The sequence below is a fragment of the Geotrypetes seraphini genome, chromosome 8 (genome assembly GCF_902459505.1).
Source record: "Geotrypetes seraphini chromosome 8, aGeoSer1.1, whole genome shotgun sequence".
In the NCBI taxonomy this organism is placed as follows: Eukaryota; Metazoa; Chordata; class Amphibia; order Gymnophiona; family Dermophiidae; genus Geotrypetes; species Geotrypetes seraphini.
This window is the reverse complement of record NC_047091.1, coordinates 90341291-90361967: the sequence shown is the minus strand read 5'-3', so window position 1 is coordinate 90361967 and position 20677 is coordinate 90341291. Positions and strand designations below refer to the sequence as shown.

At 50.5% G+C, this 20677-nt stretch overlaps 1 protein-coding gene across 4 annotated transcripts in view; it reads left to right on the top strand.

The window, feature by feature from the left end:
* LOC117365648 (scaffold attachment factor B2-like) overlaps positions 1-20677 on the top strand; it is a 265886-nt gene that overhangs the window by 121379 nt on the left and 123830 nt on the right. For all 4 annotated transcript variants that reach the window (XM_033956261.1, XM_033956262.1, XM_033956259.1 and 1 more), the window contains exons 11-12: positions 1002-1126; positions 12761-12852. In XM_033956261.1, the coding sequence (XP_033812152.1) occupies positions 1002-1126; positions 12761-12852 (217 nt within the window). The remainder of the gene's footprint in view (positions 1-1001; positions 1127-12760; positions 12853-20677) is intronic.

The following is a 20677-nucleotide window of genomic DNA, read 5'->3' as shown; positions in this document are numbered from 1 at the left end:
GTGGCCGGCTTTAAAGAACCTCACAGGCTGCTCTCAAACCTCAGTAGCACGTTCCTTCTGACGCACGAGATCGCGTCAGAGGAAACGTGCTACCGAGTTGGAGAGCGGCCTGCGAGGTTCGCTAAAGCCGGACACCACGATCGCAGTCTGCTTTGAAGAGGAGCAGGCCAGAAAACACCGGGATGAAGGGAGGGTAAGAAGGGGATCAATACAGGGGGAGAGGGAAAGGGGGCTGCTTTGGTGGGAGGGGTGTGCTGGGGGAGACAGAAGGGGCCATGGAGAGATAGGGAGAGGGAAAGGGGGCTGCTTTGGGGAGGAGGTGTGCTGGGGACATACAGCTTTGCTCTGGGGGGAAGACAGAAGGGGCCATGGAGAGACAGGGAAAGGGGGCTGCTTTGGGGGGAGGTGTGTGCTTGGGGCAAACAGCTTTGCTCTGGGGAGGAAGATAGAAGGGGCCATGGAGAGACAGGGAGAGGGAAAGGGCGCTGCTTTGATGGGGAGGTGTGCTGGGGACAGACAGCTTTGCTCTGGGGGGGAAGACAGAAGAGGGCCATGGAGAGACAGTTAGGGAGAGGGAAAGGGGGGCTTCTTTGGGGGAGGGGTGTGCTGGAGGAAGACAGAAGGGGCCATGGAGAGATAGGGAGAGGGAAAGGGGGCTGCTTTGATGGGGAGGTGTGCTGGGGACAGACAGCTTTGCTCTGGGGGGGAAGACAGAAGAGGGCCATGGAGAGACAGTTAGGGAGAGGGAAAGGGGGGCTTTTTTGGGGGAGGTGTGTGCTGGGGGTAGACAGATTTGCTCGGAGGAGGGGAGGAGGGAAGAAAGAAGGACACAAACAGCGGCCAAGGAGAGAGAGATAAAGAAACACAAACAGACATCTATTCTAGCACCAGTTAATGTAACGGGCTTAAAGACTAGTATTAGATAATTTGGCTTGTTTCTTGAGAATTTCAGCCTTTCCATATATTTATAAAAAATCTTAAATTTTGTTTTTTTTCTTTAGGTCTTCTAAGAAAGATGAGAAGACAGATAAAAGTGACTCTAAGAAATCTGAAGAAAAAGAGAAGGATAAAGACGACAAAGATGAGAAAAAGACTGAATCTGATAGGTCCAGGACTAGCAAATCAGGTGATCTAAGATGTTAAATTAACAACCATTGATATTGCAATTCATTGTGATTCCCAGAATCCAATTGTATGAACTGTTGCTCAAAAACACATGCCCAGTTAATGGCAGGAAGTCTCAGTTGAAATATAATAATTTAAGTCCGTGCTGCAGGATATGACGAATTTCCTTATTCTTTGGCATCCCTCAAGACAGGTACAGATGGATGGGCTTACGCGGTGTCAGGTCAAAAGCGCGCCGGGACAAAGGCGCGCACAGACAATTGAGCGCAGCAGAAAATTACTGTTTTTAGGGCTCTGACGGGGGGGGGGGCATGGGGGGAACCCCCCCACTTTACTTAATAGAGATCGCGCCGCGTTGTGGGGGGTTTGGGGGGTTGTAACCCCCCACATTTTTCTGAAAACTTCACTTTTTCCCTGTTTTTAGGGAAAAAGTTAAGTTTACAGTAAAATGTGGAGGGTTACAAACCCCCCACAATGCCGGCGCGATCTCTATTAAGTAAACTGGGGGGGGGGGGGCTCCCCAACAAAAACCCCCGTTGGAGCCCCTAAAAACTGTAATTTTCTTCAGCGCGCGCCTCCGTCTTGCGCTCAGTTGTCGGCGCGCACCTTTGTCTTTCGCGGGGTTGTCTATGAACCGGCTTACGCTCCTCTCCCATCAGGTGGAGACTGATAACACACTGAATTATTACAGTACAAATTCGCTGTGCGGTCCCTCGTAGAAGTGGTTTGTTCTCAGTCCACAGCAGGTGGAAGTGATAATCCTATGCAGTCTTCACTATTGAAATATTGTACTGCTTTTCTGTGTGCTTTGTATCATCACTGGAATGTCTAGTCCTCTTATTCTGTGAACCGCCTAGAACTTTTTGAGTGTTGGTGGTATAGAAAAATAAAGTTGTTATTGTTCTGATTATTATTCTAGGCTTTGGCAGGATCTCTTGGAAAGGTTAAGCAGTGGCCTTTTTATCTGCCCCCTTTTTCTTGTCGGACTGAGCTAGGGTCCAGCAGGGGGCCATTACCAACTTAGGGGTGTTGCACTTGGGTGGTCGAGTCCCTCCCCCATATTTCCCCCACATCTCCAATTTTTTTCTCTAATGGAGCTTCAACTGTACGCCTTCACACGGGGCAAAGACTACAGTTTTGAGTGCCTATGGGGTCTGCTCTTATTCATTTAAAGTCTTGTGTTCCCTGGGCTTTTTTTTTTTTTTTTTTTTAACGTGACAATATACTTAGGGCAAGACATTGAAAATCGTCTCTCCTGCCACTTGCCCGAATAAACCCGAGATTTTCAGCTTATAACCCCTCCGAGTGAGCTGCCTTTTTTTGTATCGAGGCTCCCACACCGCCAGCGATGCACCGCTGAGCTATTGCAGTGAGTTATGGTGGTGAAACAGTTATGTAAGGACCCAGGAGAGGAGCAGAGTTGTGGATGACAAAATGGCGGCTGCCGTGAGCTTGGTGGAATCCTCCGTCGCTTCTACATGGGTGGTGGAGATAACTACTGAGGTTCTGTATTCTTTGATAGACAGGTATAGTTCCTTATGGATGGGTTATATACCTCACTGCTACCAGCAGGTGGAGACTGAGATCAAACTTGTATATCAGTACAGCATCCCCTTATACCAGGGGTGCCCAATACGTCTATCGCGATCGACTGGTCGATCACTCAGGCAACCCCAGTCGATTGCAGAGCCGGGTTCCCTTCCCTTCTGTTTTTTTTCCCCCTCCTGACTGGCCCGCTTCTTGAAGAATGCCGGCCAATCAAAAGTCAGCTCATTCAGTCCCCGCCGCTCTCCAGGCCCCTGCTGCTGGTGGAGGAGGAAGAGGAGTCTTCGGCGCAGAACAGGCAGCAGAGGGGTGTAACGCACTCTCGTCCTTCTGGCAGTGGACATGCTTGAAGGAGTGGGGAAGGGAGTCGGGTTTAGGTAGCAATCGGGAGGGGTGCTCGTTGTGGAGCCGCTGGCCGGGGACACGTTGATGTAGTCAGCGCAGGGCAGCTTGCCCTCGTTGCTCTCCACGGAGAGTTTGGGCTTGGCCCCGTTGGTCCACATCTTGCTGTAGCCGTTAGGCGAGCAGCTGCTGCTGGGTGACATCCAGCTTTCTCCATGGCCTCCCGGTACTTTTAGCAATTCTTGCAGGTTGCCATTGGCCTCAGGAGCTGTCTTCCCTCTGCCGTGGTCCTGCCCCTCCTCTGAGTCAGAGGCAGGATTGGGGCAGAGGGAAGACAGCTCCTGAGGCCTATGGCAACCTGCAAGGATTGCTAAAGTACCAGCGATCCTCTCTGTAGGCTGCTCCCTGCAGGAATTGGGTCAAAGGATGTAGGAGGGCAGGGAGGAACATGCAGGTCTTCCGGGGGGGGGGGGGGGGAGGTGAGGGCGGGGGCAGGTCTTCCGGGGGGGGGGGGGGAATTGCAGGTCTTTGGGGGATGCAGACCTTCAGGAGGACAGGCAGGCCTTCAAGGTGCAAGTCTTCGGGGGCCCTGCTGTAGAAATACACGGAGGGAGGGAGGGAAGGGGGGTTCAGAGAGACGTGAATATGCCGGACTTTGGGGGGGGAAGAAATAATGGGTCTAAAAACAGAGGAATGGGTGAGAGATGGTAGATTTAGGGAGGGAAGGAACAGAAAAGGAGAGAGGTTGGACACAAGGGATGGTGTGGAGGGGGGGGAAGAGATACTGGATAGGAGGTTAGTTGGAAAAAGAAAGGGAGAGGTGGTGGACCCTGGGGTGATGGGGAAGGAGGGAGAGATGCTCAATGAAAGGGTAGTTGAGAGAGGTGGATCTGTGGATGGAGATGAAAAAAATGAAAGATGCCAGACTTCCAGGGGAGGGAAGGGAAATGAAAGGGGAGGACAGAGATAGAAGATGGATGGTTAGCAAGAAGAAAGAAGGAGACCCTGGCATGCAAGTTATCAGAAGACAACCAGAGCCTGGGACCAACAAGATTTGAATAATGTCCAGACAACAAAGGTAGGAAAAATGATTTTATTTTCAATTTAGTGATCAAAATGTGGCCATTTGAGAATTTATATCTGCTGTCTACATTTTGCACTATGGCCCCCTTTTACTAAACCGCAATAGTGGTTTTTAGCGTAGGGAGCCTATAAGTATCGAGAGCAGCGCAGGGCATTCAGCACAGCTCCCTGCACTAAAAACCGCTATTGCGGTTTAGTAAAAAGGGAGGGGGTATATTTATCTATTTTTGTATGGTTGTTACTGAAGTGACATTGCATAAAGTCATCTGCCTTGATCTCTTTGAAAAAAAACCCCAGAATATAAATTATAATTAACATTATCTCTGCGTACAGTGTGCTTTGTGTTTTTTTTAATTTTATTGTTGGTAGATCATTTTGACTTGGTCATTTTAAAAGTAGCTCGCAAGCCCAAAAAGTGTGGGCACCCCTGCCCTATACTAATCCAGTCTTCCTCAGTCTCCAGTAGCAGAGTGTTAGGGTAATTTAGGCTTCCCTCTTAGCTCTGTTGGATTTTTCTGTTTGGACTCCTGGTTCCCCTTATGTGCCAGATAAAGCTTGGGCGGGTCCTGTTTGGGGTTCTGTCTGACCTCAAGAGTGTTAAACCCGATGGGTCTCGTGCTGGGTCTCTCCCCCCCCACCCCACCTTCCTCCACCTCCCCATATTTTTCTAGGGGCCTCAGCCGGCAGCCTGGCCCCCTGTTTGGTCAGCCATCCACCTTAAGAGCCGTGGAGTCTGTTCTGTAAGTTAAAAAAAAGAAAAATCCTGAGGTGTGCCAGTCTAAAGAGCTAAATTCCCTTTATAACTGCCTTTTTCTGTGTTTTTCTCAACTAACCGGCACTTTTTCTTACAGCTAGGGTGGTTTTCAGCACAATGAGCACTTTTGTAAAGGGAAAAAGTGCTCAAGACGCGAGGTACTTGCATTATGCAGGCTAGAACGGTGGGGAGGCCTCTACAATGGATGCCGGCAGCCAGGGCACACTGCCAAAGGTACCTCGCGAGTCAGATTCGGATCGCGGGGAAGCCCGGGTTTCCACCGACACCCACGCGGAGGATTTCCCCAGACTCCAATGGTCAGGGAGAAAAGGATTCCCTTGCCGCCGGAACGGCTGGGGATTCCCTTTTCATGTCAGTCGGTTCCTCGGCCTCAGCATCAGGAAAGTCCCAGGCTTTTCAGACGCGGCAAGCCGCAGGAACTCAGATTTTGATGGGAACCTCCTCCTTCATCCCAGTGACCTCAGGTGACCTTTCCCCTGTTCTGAAAATACAGGGGCAAGGTATGGCAGGGTCCCCTGTTGTGGCAGGGAGTCCCTTGGGGCCGGTGGTTTTCCCCCTTAACTTTTTAATGGCACTTTGTAAGGATTATGTGCTGGCGGTAGGAGGTTCCGTGTCCACTCCGGGGGTCTTGGGGTTTTTCCCCTCGAAGTCTTCAATGGCGCGGCCCCACACAGCAGCAGTTTTGCCCCCCTCTATTCTTCTCTCGTTCCAACGTCCTAGAGTCTCTTGGGATGAAGATTTTTTCCCAGAGGAGCAGGATGTGATTGAGGAGGACCTGAACACTTGGGGAGAATTCCAGGATCCTCTTGGGGGCTTGGATTTTGCCAGTGAGGGATTCGAGCACCCCTCAGCTGGCGAAGATGCATTTTTCAGTGAGAAGTGCTTCAGTAGTTAATTATGCAGGTCTCCTCCGTTTTGCACTTGTAGCCCCTGTGTACGGTGGACCCTTTGCTTAAGGGGATTCGCTCTGCTTCCCGCTCTTTTCCTATGCATCAGGATATTCAGGATGTTATGCTTGCTCAGTGGCAGGTTCCGGAAGCCCCTTTTCGGTTTGCGCACTCAATGACCCGCCTGTATCCTATTCCTGAGGGGGATAGGGACACTTTGAAGTCACCCGTGGTGGACGCAGTGGTCTCAGCCATTTCTAAAAGGCATACTGTGCCTGTTGAAGGTGGTGTGGCCTTGAAGGACTCGGAGGAACGTAACTTGGAGTCCCTCCTTAAACAGAGTTTTGATGTGACGGCTCTGTCAGTCTAGGTGGCGATGTGTGGCGGGCTGGTGGTTCAATATAACACGGTATTTGGCGAACATGTTCTGGTGTCGGCCCTTCGGGGGTCCCACCATTAATGGGTACTGCTTTGGTATGTCCCATTCATAAGGACTATTACCAGTCTACCAAGTGATACAGAAGGAGAAATTAGGTTCTTACCTGCTAATTTTCTTTGTTACCTTGTAGACTGGTTTAGTCCCCCACCCTGTCTCTTTGTGCGGTGATTACGGGTTTATATTTTGCTCCCGTGCAGATTTTATTTTTTTTCTGTGGGTTCTAAGGCCGGGGAGAAGTAAGAACAGCGGCTGTGGCTCAGCAGGGTTAGCTGGTGAAATGTGGGGTGATCAAGATTAAGTTCTACACATGCTCCAACAGTAGTTTATAAGTATTTGTTGTTTTTTCCACTCTTGTTTGGAGTGTTATACTGTTTTCAGTTGAAGTCTTTCCTAGGTTCTGCTTGGCTATTCGGCATACTGAGTTGCTGGGCAGATTCTAGCCTGATATACAAGTTTGTGCTCAGTTTCCACCTTATCCCAGGACAGCATATTCTCTACATGTGGGGTGACATCCACGGTAGCGGACAGCCTCGCAAGCAAACTTGCTTGAAGATCTTCAAAGTTTGCGAATGCTGCATCGCGCATGTGAGAATGCCCTCCTGCCTGAGTCAGGGCACGCGTCTCCTCAGCATGGCCTCAGTTCTTAGTTTTCCGTGGAGCCAGAAAGCTCTGTCTCAGCTCTGCGTGTAATTTAAGTGCCTTCTTGTACCGTGGCTTGCTTTGTTTTTCTTAGTTGCTGTGCGGCGCGTCTTCAAACCAAAAAAAAAGTTATTTTCTTCCATTTGTTTGGCCCAGGAGAACTCTGGTTTCAACCAGGCCGCCTGGCCTCGTTCGGCCGCAGCTGGCTTTTTTCCCTATTTCCCAGCCTGTCACTGGGTTTAAAAAGTGCACGCAGTGTGGTCAGGTGATCTCTTTTACTGACCCTCATTGTTGGTGCATTCGATGCCTAGGCTTTGACCACCTGACCGAGTCTTGCCCGCGCTTTGCCACTCTCCAACAGCGGGCCCTTCGTAGGCGGCAAGCCTGGATCCTCGAGCTATTCGATGCTATGGAGCAGCCGGAGGACAAGACCTCAACTTCTGCCTCAGCCCCGGTAGCGGCCTCGAGGTCCTCGACTTCGATCAAAGGCCCCATCATCCATGGCTGTTAAGGCCCTGTCCTCGGGTAAGTCTCCTCTTCCTCTTTCAGGTTCCCTACCGAAGAAGCCTTCCACAGAGTCTCTGGCGACCCAGGCAGTGAGTGAAGTCCTGCCAGCCTCTGAGACCTCCCTCCAAGCGTGCCTCCAAGCACAGGAAATACTCTTCCTCGAGGTCGCCCTCATTGGAGCGCACTTCTGCACCTGTTGGACCAGATCCATTGGTCTCGGTCCCCATGTTTGAGGATATGCTCAAGGCCATCCTGACCACGCAAATTTCGTCCGTCTTGGCCCAGCTTGTCCCTCTTCGACCCTGCTTCCCGCGAGCCAGCCTGAGCGTCCGCCAGTTGTCCTCGAGTGAATCTTCTCATCCTTCCAGGCCTGAGTCACCAGCCGTTAAGCCTCGATCGAGGCACCATTCTAAGCTTGCGTCTACCTTCCAAGGCGGCCAAAAGACTCCCCTCCTCGGAGGGGATGGTCTCCAGTGCCTCAGGTCTTGAGGTCCGTTGAGGCCTCCATGCAGCCTGGACATGGGTCTCGACCTCGGCAGTCTTCCATGCCTCCTCGGTCACGGAGTCGAGGCAAATCAAGGTCAAGGACCCCCTACTCAAGGCCGTTCCAGAGGGTTCCTTTCTCCCCGGGCTCTCCGAGGCTTGCCCTACGGTTTTCTGTTCCTTGGACTCCGGGGTCTTCTTAGAGGCAGCTCAAGTGTAGGCACTCTTTAACTCCTCCATTATCTTATAGCAGGGCCTCCTCATATCCGTGTTACTGGACACGGATGTACCTGCTCAATATTCTAGGGAGGCTTCCCCTTCTCAGCTGCTCTGAGGTCCAGAACCCAGATCCTCGTCTCCTCTAGAGGGGCCTTCCTCTTCCAAGGCTTCCTCCTTTTCCAAGTTCGTCTTTGACATGGGTAAGACTCATCAGCTGGATCTCCAGTCTGAATCCAGATATACCCTGGAATATTTGGCAGAGATGGAGCTTCCTCATCCACCCAGGTGAATCTCTGCATCTCCCGCTGAATCCGGTCTTGAAACACTTTCTTCAGGAATCTGGAAACGCCTTAAGCCATTCCTGCTATCCCATCCAAAATGGAGTCTCGCTATCGGACGGTCCTTTGCAAGGAGTTTGAAAAGGCACAGCTGTCCCATCAGTCCTTGGTTGTGGAATCTTCTTTAAAGAAATCTCACCCATCCAAGGTCTATGCTGTTGTCCCCCCACAGGCTGGGAGGGACATACCATGGACAGGTTTGGCTGTCGTTTATACCAGAACTCGATGATGGCGAATAGGGTCCTCAACTATAACTTCAACTTTACACACTACTTCAAGCACTGCATTAAGACCATGCTGTCTTTCCATGCTGATTGGCTTTACACCGCCTGCCGGAGTTCCGCCAGCTCTAGGGGACTCTTTCTCAGATTCGTCTCTTTATGGTCCACGCCACGTATGCTTTTGAATTATCCTCTCGGGTTACGGCCTTTGCAGTGGCTATGCGTCATTTGGCCTGGCTGCGCATATTGGAAATGGACGGACCCCAACTTGCAAGATCATCTGCCAAATCTTCCTTGCTTGGGCAATGAGCTGTTCAACGACTCCATCGAGGCAGCTGCCAAACGCCTCTTGGAGCATGAGAAGTCCTTTGCCTCCCTGGTGCAGCCTAAGGCGAAGGCTCCTCCTGCTAAGCTATACAAGCTACTTCCTCGGTGCTATCCCCAGAAATCTACGCCGGTGTTTTCCTGCCCGCCGCCCAGACATCAGCAGCAGCAGAGGGGGCCCCAAAAACCTCAGACCCCTGCTGTGACAACCGGCACTGTCCTTTTGACAATTCCGGTCAGAGCATAGCCCCCTTACGTCCAGCAGCCTTCTCTCCTGCCCATAGGAGGTCGTCTCAGTCTTTTTGTCATCAGTGGAAGCTGATTACATAAGAACTCTGAGTTCTCGCCATCATTCAGGAGGGGTACTTGCTTCAATTCCTGCAAGTACCACCAGACCTGCCTCCAAGAGAGTGTCCTTCCAACAGGTCACAACTTCCCCTTCTTCAGGAGGCTCAGGCTCTCCTTCGTTTCCGGGCTGTTGAGGAGGTTCCTTTGTGCCAACGGGACACAGGGTTTTACTCCCGTTATTTTCTAGTCCCCAAGAAGACCGGGGACTTGCGTTCTATTCTGGATCTAAGAGCACTCGACAAATTTCTTGTCAAAGAAAAGTTTTGCATGCTCTCTCTTCCCACATTGTACCCCCTGATGGACGGGAGGGATTGGTTATGCTCACTGGATCTCAAAGAGGCTTACACTCGCAGCCGATTCATCCAGCCTCTTGCAGATTTCTGAAATTTCGGGTGGGAAATCTCCACCTACAGTACTGAGTTCTCCCTTTCGGACTCGCCTCATCCCCAAGGGTCTTCACATAGTGTCTCATTGTGGTGGCAGCAGCCCTGCGGAAGCTGGGTCTTCAGGTGTTTCCATACCTCGACGACTGGCTCATCAAAGCGTTGTCTTGGCATGAGGTTATTGCAGCGACTCAACAGACTATTACGTTTCTTCAAAATCTGGGCTTCGAGGTAAACTTCCCCAAGTCCCAGTTGTATCCTTCTCAATCTCTCCAGTTCATTGGAGTGGTACTGGACACGCTTCGACTCCGCTCATTCCTGCCTCAACCTCGTCAGGATATCCTCATTCGCCTTTGCCAGGGGGTGTCTCTTCAGTCAACAGTTTCAGCCAGGCACATGATGGTCCTGCTGGGACACATGGCCTCCACAGTTCATGTGACTCTTTTTGCCAGACTTCACCTCCGAGTTCCTCAGTAGACCCTGACATCGCAGTGGCGGCAGGATTGAGATCCCGTTTCTCAACACATTATAGTGACTCCTTTGTTGAGACAGTCTCTCCGCTGGTGGATGCTCTCTTCCAATTTTTCCAGAAGTTTTCAATTTCACGCGCTCCCTCCGCAGAAGGTCCTCATGACAGACTCTTCCGCATACGCATGGGGGGCTCACCTCGATGGTCTCTTTACCCAAGGCCATTGGTCCAGCACGGATCGTCGCTGTCGCATCAATCTGTTGGAGCTCTGAGCCATTTTCAACGCTATAAAAGCCTTTCATCTGCTTCGCGACCACGTGGTCCTAGTTTGGACGGACAACCAAGTGGCCATGTATTATGTCAACAAACAGGGAGGTATGAGATCCCTTACTCTTTTCCAGGAAGCTCTGAATATTTGGAATTGGGCAATATGTCACAATGTCTTTCTCAGAGCGGTTTACATTCAGGGCCAGCAGATCTGTTTGGCAGACAAATTGTACCGCCTTCAGCAACCTCATGAATGGACATTCAATTCCTCGACTCTGCGTCAGGTGTTTGCTCGGTGGGGGACTCCACAGATAGATCTGTTTGCGTCCCCCCTCAACCACAAGTTGCCTTGTTTCTGTTCCAGGATTTACTCTCCTCACTGACTCGAGGCGGATGCTTTCCTTCTGGATTGGACGAACCTGTTTCTATAGGTGTTCCCTCCATTCCCTCTGATTCTGGAGACTCTAGTCATGCTCAAATCAGCCCATGCCACCATGATTCTGATAGCTCCAGACAACCGTGGTTCTCACTTCTACTTCAACTCAGTGCCAGGGAGCCTCTGCTCCTACCTGTTTTTCCTTCTCCGCTTACTCAGTCAAGGTTCTCTGCTTCATCCCAACCTGCAGTCTCTACACTTAACAGCTTGGTTCCTCTCAACATGATTGCCTCATTCCAGTTTTCACAATCTGTACACGATGTTCTCGAGGCTTCTCGGAAACTGTCCACTATGCAGTGTTACACTCAGAAGTGGACTAGATTTTCTTCGTGGTGTGATACGCATCGCAAGGAGCCGCAATCTGCCTTCTTGTCTTCAGTGCTGGATTATCTGCTGCACTTGTCTAGGGCTGGTCTCAAATCAACATCTATTTGAGTCTACCTCAGTGCCATTGCCTGCTTTTCATCAGCCGATTGACGGCAAACCTCTCTGTTCATCCTGTGGTTTCCCGGTTTATGAAGGGTCTTTTCAATGTCCATCCTCCACTCAAACCTCCTTCGGTGGTTTGAGATCTCAGTGTTGTCCTTGCTCAATTGATGAAACCTCCATTTGAGCCGATTGATACAGCTCATTTGAAGTATCTCACTTGGCAAGTAGTGTTCCTTATTGCCCTCACGTCTGCTCGCAGGGTCAATGAGCTGCAAGCTTTGGTTGCGGATCCACCTTTCACTGTTTTCCATCATAAGGTGGTTCTCCATACCCATCCTAAGTTCTTTCCTAAAGTGGTTTCGTATTTCCACCTCAACCAATCCATTGTTCTTCCAGTGTTTTTTCCAAAGCCTCATTCTCATCCTGGAGAAGTGGCGCTTCATACTCTGGACTGTAAGCGTGAGTTGGCTTTCTACTTGCAACGCACTCAAGCTCATCGGTCTGCTCCTCAACTTTTCTTATCTTTTGATCCGAATAGGTTGGGGCATCCTGTTTCTAAGCGAACCATCTCCAACTGGTTGGCTCCTTGTATCTCTTTCTGCTATGCTCAGGCTGGTCTCCCTCTGCAGGGTCGAGTCACGGGGCATAAGGTCAGAGTGATGGCGGCGTCTGTAGCTTTCCTCAGATCAACTCCTATTGAGGAAATCTGCAAGGCTGCCACTTAGTCCTCGGTTCATACATTCACCTCTCGCTACTGTCTGGATACTTTTTCCAGATGTGACGGCCATTTTGGGCAGTCTGTTTTGCAAAATCTGTTCTCCTAAATTGCCAACTATCCCACCATCCCATGCTGGTTGGAGGTCACCCATATGCCTGCTTGTACTGGGATAAAGCACAGTTACTTACCATAACAGGTGTTATCCAGGGACAGCAGGTAGATATTCTTGCAACCCACCCGCCTCCTCTGATTGGCTTCTTTGCTAGTTATCTGAACTGAGGCCACGCTGAGAAGAAGCGCGCCGTGAGTCGGGCGGGAGGGCACTCGCGCATGTGTGATGCAGCACTCGCAAACTTTGAAGATCTTCAAGCAAGTTTGCTTGTGAGACTGTCATCTATAGGGCTCCGTGGATGACGTCGCCCCACATGTAGAGAATATCTGCCTGCTGTCCCTGGATAACACCTGTTACAGTAAGTAACTGTGGTTTCTGGTAGCAGTGAGGCATATAACCCATTCGTAAGGACTATACCAGTCTACAAGCCAACAGAAAGAAAATTAACAGGTAAGAACCTAATTTCTCCTTTTCCTGTTTCTTTATCTGTGAATAAAGATCTTGACATAAAGGGCCCTAAATCCACCTAGTTTGTGTGATACTTCTGTGCAGGCAGAGAAATTGCCTTTTATAAAATCAGAAAAATTATAAACAGAGTTCATTTGATCAGAATTCAGTTTCACTATTTTCACTTTTGGCAACCTTGTGAAATGCTTGTTGTTTTTTTCCAGCAAGCCGAGGAACGGAGAGAACAGTAGTGATGGATAAGTCCAAAGGGGAGCCTGTCATTAGTGTGAAAACTACTTCCAGGTCTAAAGAAAGAGTAAGTGTTACTAGATATATACCAAAAACAATTTGGGAAACTATTTGTGGATCACTCCTTAGCATTTACGTGGTGTGTGTGTGTGTTTACTGTGCTGCAAACATTTTGAGAGTGTGGTTGTTTTTGATTTTCTAATTTTGTCTCATATAGGCTTGTGTGTGTTGGACTAGATATATACCAACCATGTTGGTCAGATATTTTGAGTAACCATTTCTAGTAAGACGCACTCCATTATCCCAGGACAAGCAGGCAGCTATTCTCACTAGTGGGTGATGTCATCCGACAGAGCCCCGATACGGACATCTTGCAAGCATGTCTTGCTTGAAGAAACTCAGAAGTTTCGAGATGCCCGCACCGCGCATGCACAACCAAAAATAGGAATCAAAAGGTCCAACCGTCTGCAGTAAAAAATAATCCAAAGCAAGCAAAACAGAAAACTGCAGGCCTTGTACACGATGCAGGCAGACTTTATTTATAACAAGTAAAACATAAATTAAAAACCTCTTTCTAGGCAAGGGACCCAACACGGTCCGTGTTTCGTACAATCTTCATCAGGGGTCCTATTGGATAAAAAGACAAAAGTATCAAGGGGGTAACCTTGGACAAACAACAGTAAAAGTGACACGCTGTGAAAACTAAACGCTGCGTCGTTAGTGTCTCCTCAGTTCTTTTCTTTCCGCGGAGCTGAGAAGTTTCACTTCATTCTGCGCTGACTGAATTTCAGTTAAATTTGCCTTCTTTGTACCGCGTTTTTTGTTTATTTCTACTTTAACTTAGTATTTCTTTTCAAAAAAAAAAAAAAAGTTAAAATTATTTCTTCCGGCGGTTCGGCCGGGCCGGCCTCGTGGCTTAGGCCCAGCGCCTTCGACCTTGCGGCGACGATTTTCCGGCCTATGTCCCGGCCAATCACCGGTTTTAAAAAGTGCAGCAAGTGCCAGCACGCGATTTCGTTGACGGATCCGCATTGACGCTGTCTTCAGTGTCTTGGTCCAGAACACATACCGAAATCGTGCCGGCCTTGTTCCACGCTTACTGCGCGCTCGTTTAAACGGCGCTGCTTGCTCTGGGAGTCAATGTTTAAGATGGAGACTGCTAAGGAGCCGTCTGCTTCCACTTCTGCTGATGTTTCGCCGGTCCATGCGAAACCTGCATCGTCGACTCCTGCATCTGGCCTTTTGAAGCCGGCATCGTTCACACCGACTTCAGCCACGAGTTCGACACCGGTGCCTGTCCCCGTCTCCTCGGCTCAGGTACCGCCTTCCACTGTCCCTCCGGTGGTCATCAAAGTGCCTAAAGCTAGCAAGCAGAAGCACTTGGCCGCAAAGGAGCGCGAAGACCGTGCTGGAGGACCCCCTTTCGGTGCGGATCCCTCCATATCGGCTTCGCTGCGATCCCTGCTGGAAGCTCAGTTTGTCGAGCTTATGCAGTCTATGGGACCCCGGCTTATTGCCTCCATTCAGGGTGACCTCCCGGTCCCGGGGGGCGGGCCGCCCCCTCCCCCTCCTCCTCGACGTTCGATCTCACTGCTCGACGAGGAGGATCGGCGGAGGGCGGCGGGAGCCTCGCGGCGGGCTTCCTTTAGTGATATGCCGCCTTTGGAGCCCATCACGCCTCCTCGCCATCAGAGTACTATACCAGCCCCTGATAATCGGAGCCCTGGGCATACCGCCTCGCAGGAAGAGTTTTTCCGCACTCCATACCAGGCCTGGGTGGCAGCGCGTGAGTCCGCATCCTTGCCACCTCTACGATCCACTGCATCTAGTCCCATCCATTCCGTGGAGGCTTCGGGGGATCATGCGATGCATAGGCGGTCCCGTTCTCCATCCCGACACCGGGAGGGGCATCGATCCCGACACTCGTCTCGACACTCCTCGCGTCATTCGGAGGTGTCCCCGCAAAAGAAGATGCAGCGTATGGGATACTCCTCGTCGGATTTATCCCCGCCTGAGGGACCGGAGTATGAGGAACCATCTACCTCCTATTCTCCTTGCCGCTCCCAGCTCTCTCTGGACCCGGAGGCTTCTACTTCTAGTCCGTCTCGCCGGCCGGCGCTGGCGGACCAACTGTCCTTTTCTTCCTTCCTCCGACAAATGGCGGATGACTTGGATGTAACTTTGGACACTGGTTCTCGATATTCCAAGGAGTATCTGGACACCATGCACTTGCCTCACCCTCCGGCGGAGTCGCTCCGGCTTCCTCTGCATAAACTGCTTGACCAGACTTTCATGCGCTGTTTTGAGACACCATATTCCATCCCTGCAGTTCCCAGCAAGTTGGATGCTCGATACCGCATTGTCTACCACAAAGGGTTTGAGGGAGCTCAACTCTCTCATCAGTCCCTCCTGGTCGAGTCCTCCCTCAAACGATCTCATCCCTCCCAGGTTTACGCCTCAGTACCACCGGGCCGAGAAGGGAGGACGATGGATAAGTTTGGTAGACGTATCTACCAGAACTCTATGATGGCGTCTCGAGTGCTCAATTACAATTTCTTCTTTTCTTCATATTTGGACTTCTTCTTGCCGGTGCTCCGCAAGTTTATCCCTTTTATCGATGCTCAGGCTCGATTCGAGTTTGAAGAGGTGGTGGCGACCCTTTCCCAGTTACGCCTCCAGCTGATGCAATCCTCCTACGATGCCTTCGAGCTCTCGGCACGTGCTGCTGCCTGTTCGGTAGCCATGCGTCGCCTGGCATGGCTTCGTACGATTGATATGGATCCGAACCTCCAAGACAGGCTTGCAAATGTGCCTTGTGCGGGGGCGGATCTGTTTGATGAGTCTATCGAGACTGTTACTAAGAAGCTTTCGGATCATGAGAAGTCCTTCCAGTCTATCCTACGGCCTAAGCCCAAGCCTCAACAGTCTCGACCTACTAGGCCGCCTTTGATTTACCAGCGGCGTTATACCCCTCGCCAAACTCCTCCTGCGAGACAACCTGCGAAGAGACAGCCTCCCCAAAAGCCTCAGCAGAAGCCTCAGATGCCGGCTGCACCCAAGGCTACTCAGCCTTTTTGACTCTCTTCCAGGGAGCATAACCGACCTCGTTCTGTCTCCCCCCGTTTTTCCCATTGGGGGTCGTGTCCATCATTTTTGTCATCGATGGGAGACCATTACCACGGACCTTTGGGTCCTTACCATCGTAAGAGAAGGATACTCTCTTCATTTCCAACGGGTCCCCCCAGACCACCCGCCAAGAGAGTATCCTTCAAACTTGACGCAGACCGCTCTTCTCCTTCATGAGGCTCAGGCTCTGCTTTGGCTTCGGGCCGTCGAGCCGGTTCCATTAGATCAGCAAAACCGGGGGTTTTACTCCCGGTACTTCCTCGTCCCGAAGAAGACGGGCGATCTGCGTCCCATTTTGGACCTTCGAGTCCTCAACAAGTTTTTGGTCAAGGAGCGGTTCCGTATGCTGACGATTGGTTATGCTCTCTGGATCTCAAGGAGGCCTACACTCACATCCCTATTCATCCGGCCTCCCGCAAGTTCCTCAGATTTCGGGTGGGACATCTACATCTGCAGTATCGAGTGCTTCCATTCGGCCTCTCCTCGTCTCCCAGAGTCTTCACAAAGTGTCTGGTGGTGGTGGCCGCTGCACTCCGGAACATGGGTCTTCAGGTGTTTCCATACCTCGACGACTGGCTCATCAAGGCCCCGTCAGCTCCAGAGGTCATTTCGGCGACCTTGACTACCATTTGTTTTCTGCAAAGCTTGGGCTTCGAGATCAACTTTCCCAAGTCACATCTTCAGCCCACCCAGTCTCTCCCCTTTATCGGGGCAGTCCTGGATACCATTCAACTTCGAGCATTCCTTCCTCCTCAGCGCATGGATGCTCTCCTTCTACTCTGCCAGTCGGTGTCTTCTCACCAATCCATTTCAGCGAGACACATGATGGTCCTCTTGGGCCACATGGCATCTACAGTTCATGTGACGCCTTTTGCCAGACTACATCTCAGGATTCCTCAATGGACCCTGGCATCTCAGCGGACTCAGGTGTCCGACCCGTTATCCCGTCACATTGTAGTCACTCCTGCTCTAAGGCAGTCTCTTCTCTGGATGACCTCTTCGAATCTATCCAGAGGTTTGCTGTTTCACTCTCCTCCCCACCAGAAAGTTCTCACGACCGATTCTTCGAACTATGCCTGGGGGGCTCATCTGGATGGTCTTCGCACTCAGGGGTCCTGGACCAGTGCGGAACGACTCCATCTTCAATGCTCTCCAAGCTTTTCAACATCTGCTTCATGACATGGTGGTCCTTATTCGCACAGACAATCAGGTCGCCATGTATTATGTCAACAAACAAGGGGGCACGGGCTCGGCCCCTCTTTGCCAGGAAGCTCTTCGAGTCTGGGATTGGGCTGTTCGCCACAACGCCTTCCTCAAAGCTGTCTATATTCAGGGGAAGGACAACGTCTTGGCAGACAACTTGAGTTGTCTTCTCCAGCCTCACGAATGGACGCTCCATTCCGACCCCCATCATCAAATCTTTGCACAGTGGGGGACGCCTCAGATAGACCTCTTTGCAGCCCCCCACAACTTCAAACTGCCTCAGTTTTGCTCCAGGATCTACACTCCTCATCGCCTCGAGGCAGATGCCTTTCTACTGGATTGGGGGAATCGCTTCCTGTATGCGTTTCCTCCATTTCCTCTCATTCAAAAGACTCTGGTCAAGTTGAGATCAGACCATGCCACCATGATTCTGATTGCACCTCGGTGGCCCAGACAACCTTGGTACTCCCTTCTCCTTCAACTGAGCAGCAGGGAGCCGGTGCTTCTTCCAGTGTTTCCTTCACTACTTACTCAACATCAAGGTTCACTGCTTCATCCCAATCTGCAGTCTCTCCACCTGACAGCTTGGTTCCTCTCAACGTAACTCCTCACCAGTTTTCTCCAGCGGTGAGGGAGGTCTTAGAGGCTTCCAGGAAGCCTGCTACTCGACAATGCTATTTTCAAAAATGGACTAGATTCTCTTCCTAGTGTATTTCCAATGCCAAGGAGCCTCAAGGAGCTTCCCTTTCCTCTGTGTTGGACTATCTTCTACACCTTTCTCAGTCTGGTCTCAAGTCTACCTCTATACGAGTCCACCTGAGTGCTATTGTGGCTTTCCATCAGTCTCTACAGGGGAAACCTTTGTCTGCTCATCCTGTGGTTTCCAGATTTATGAAAGGACTTTTCCATGTCAATCCTCCTATTAAACCTCCTCCTGTGGTTTGGGATCTCAATGTTGTCTTGTCTCATCTCATGAAGCCTCCGTTTGAACCTCTCAACAAGGCTCCACTTAAGTATCTCACCTGGAAGGTGGTTTTTCTGGTGGCCCTTACGTCTGCTCGCAGGGTCAGTGAGCTTCAGGCCCTAGTGGCGGATCCACCGTTCACTGTATTCCATCATGACAAGGTGGTCCTCCGTACTCATCCGAAATTCCTGCCTAAAGTGGTTTCTGAATTTCATCTCAACCAATCTATTGTACTTCCAGTGTTTTTTCCAAAGCCTCATTCTCACCCTGGAGAATCAGCTCTTCACACTCTGGACTGTAAACGTGCTTTGGCTTTCTACTTAGATCGCACCAAACCACACAGAACTGCTCCTCAACTTTTTGTCTCCTTTGATCCAAACAAGTTGGGACGACCTGTATCGAAGCGTACCATCTCTAATTGGATGGCGGCTTGTATCTCTTCCTGCTATGCCCAGGCTGGATTATCCCTACTTTGTAGGGTCACAGCCCATAAGGTCAGAGCAATGGCGGCCTCTGTAGCCTTCCTCAGATCGACGCCGATTGAGGAGATTTGTAAGGCTGCCACTTGGTCCTCGGTTCAAACATTCACCTCTCATTATTGTCTGGATACTTTCTCCAGACGGGATGGACAGTTTGGCCAAACAGTGTTACAAAATTTATTCTCTTAAGTTGCCAACTCTCCCACCATCCCATTGAGGTTAGCTTGGAGGTCACCCACTAGTGAGAATACCTGCCTGCTTGTCCTGGGATAAAGCAATGTTACTTACCGTAACAGTTGTTATCCAGGGACAGCAGGCAGCTATTCTCACGTCCCACCCACCTCCCCTGGGTTGGCTTCTCGGGCCAGCTACCTGAACTGAGGAGACACGCCCGGTACATCGGGTGGGAAGGCACTGGCGCATGTGCGGTGCGGGCATCTCGAAACTTCTGAGTTTCTTCAAGCAAGACATGCTTGCAAGATGTCCGTATCGGGGCTCTGTCGGATGACATCACCCACTAGTGAGAATAGCTGCCTGCTGTCCCTGGATAACAACTGTTACGGTAAGTAACATTGCTTTCCTGAACCTTCATGTAATCAATCACTTCTTGCAAGAACTCTTGTAGGGAGCTTCATTTGCATACTTTGCTTTTCCTCTCAACTCTGGGCTGATTTTCAACTCCTCGGTGAGACAAGTAGGAGCTTCCCCCCCCCCTTCCCCCCACTTCTCCAAGGCTTTCATTGTTGCAGAGGATCTCCTTAGTGGGACAGCTCTGACTGCAGGAGAGCACAAACTCTTAAGGGCTAAGCTCTGCTTTCAAGGGGCAGATTACTTTGCAGGTCACCCATTTGGACAGCCTACACTAACAGTTCGAGGGCTCGGGCTATTCCTTTGGTTCGTCCACATTGGGCTTGAGCGCAGGCTGCATAGCTCCATGGCAGTTTTTTCCAGGATCAGGGCCAACATTCTCCCCTTGCTTGGCATTCACAAGGTCCATGAAGGTTGTGAGCTGTGACTGGTGGATCAAGTCTGAGAGATAGTCAGACACAAACAGTCAAAGATTCCAGGCTTGTTGAAGCAGAGGTTCTCCCCGTAAGTTATTTACAGCTTCTACACTTGCAGCTCCTAGCGCTCAGCATGGAACAGTGAGTAACAGGATGACAGTTTGCTAAACTAAATAGAGGGGGGGTCTTTGTATCCTTATCCTCTCTCCAGACCAGCACAGACTGATGGATTTATGCTCCTCTGCCAGAACGTGGAGACTGAGAAAACACACTGAATTCTAGCAGTAGTACAAGTGGGCTGTGCAGTTCCTCATAGAATCACTATTCTCAGTTTCCAACAGGTAAAGGCTTAAACCTGTGTAGTTCTTATTAAAGACTGGCTCACGGAAACCAATCCCAACTTCGTTCTACTCACCGAAACCTGGCTGCTATCAGACACAGATATCATTATCAAAGACTGTCTTCCCCCAGGCTTCAAGATTTTGTCCCTAGCCAGAACCTGGGGAAGAGGAGGCGGACTAGCAATAATCTTCAAAGACCACCTAAATTGCACCACACTCAACACCAAATCCTCCCCAATCTAGTAATGCTAGCCGCCTCCCTAACCTCAAAATCCTTAGCCTCCTCCCTAACAATCACGCTGTGTTACATCCCTCCAAAAAAATGGACCCTAGCCAAGGAGGACTTCGCCGAATTTCTACTTTCCAACTCTTTAGCAAGTCCATACAGCCTTCTTTAGCAAGTCCATACAGACATCAACATTTACCTAGAGCAAACAGACCTTCCAGACATATCCGACTTTTGGTTACTAATCTCGCAACTAGGCTACTTCAAGCCCCCGCCCATCACAACCCACCAAAGAGGCCATCAGTTAGACCTAGTGACATTCTCCGCCAAAGAACCATCCACCCCTAAATTTTACTGGAAACATGACATCTGGACAGACTCCCTATGGTCCGACCACAAACTATGCCACTTCTCCATCCAATGCCAACAAAAAGCCACTAAAAACAGAACATCAGAAAACACCAAAACTCACACCACTAGAGGTAAAATCGACCCGGCTGAATTCTGGCCCCTCTGAATCTCTCTCAAAACAAAACGAAGAAACGGACC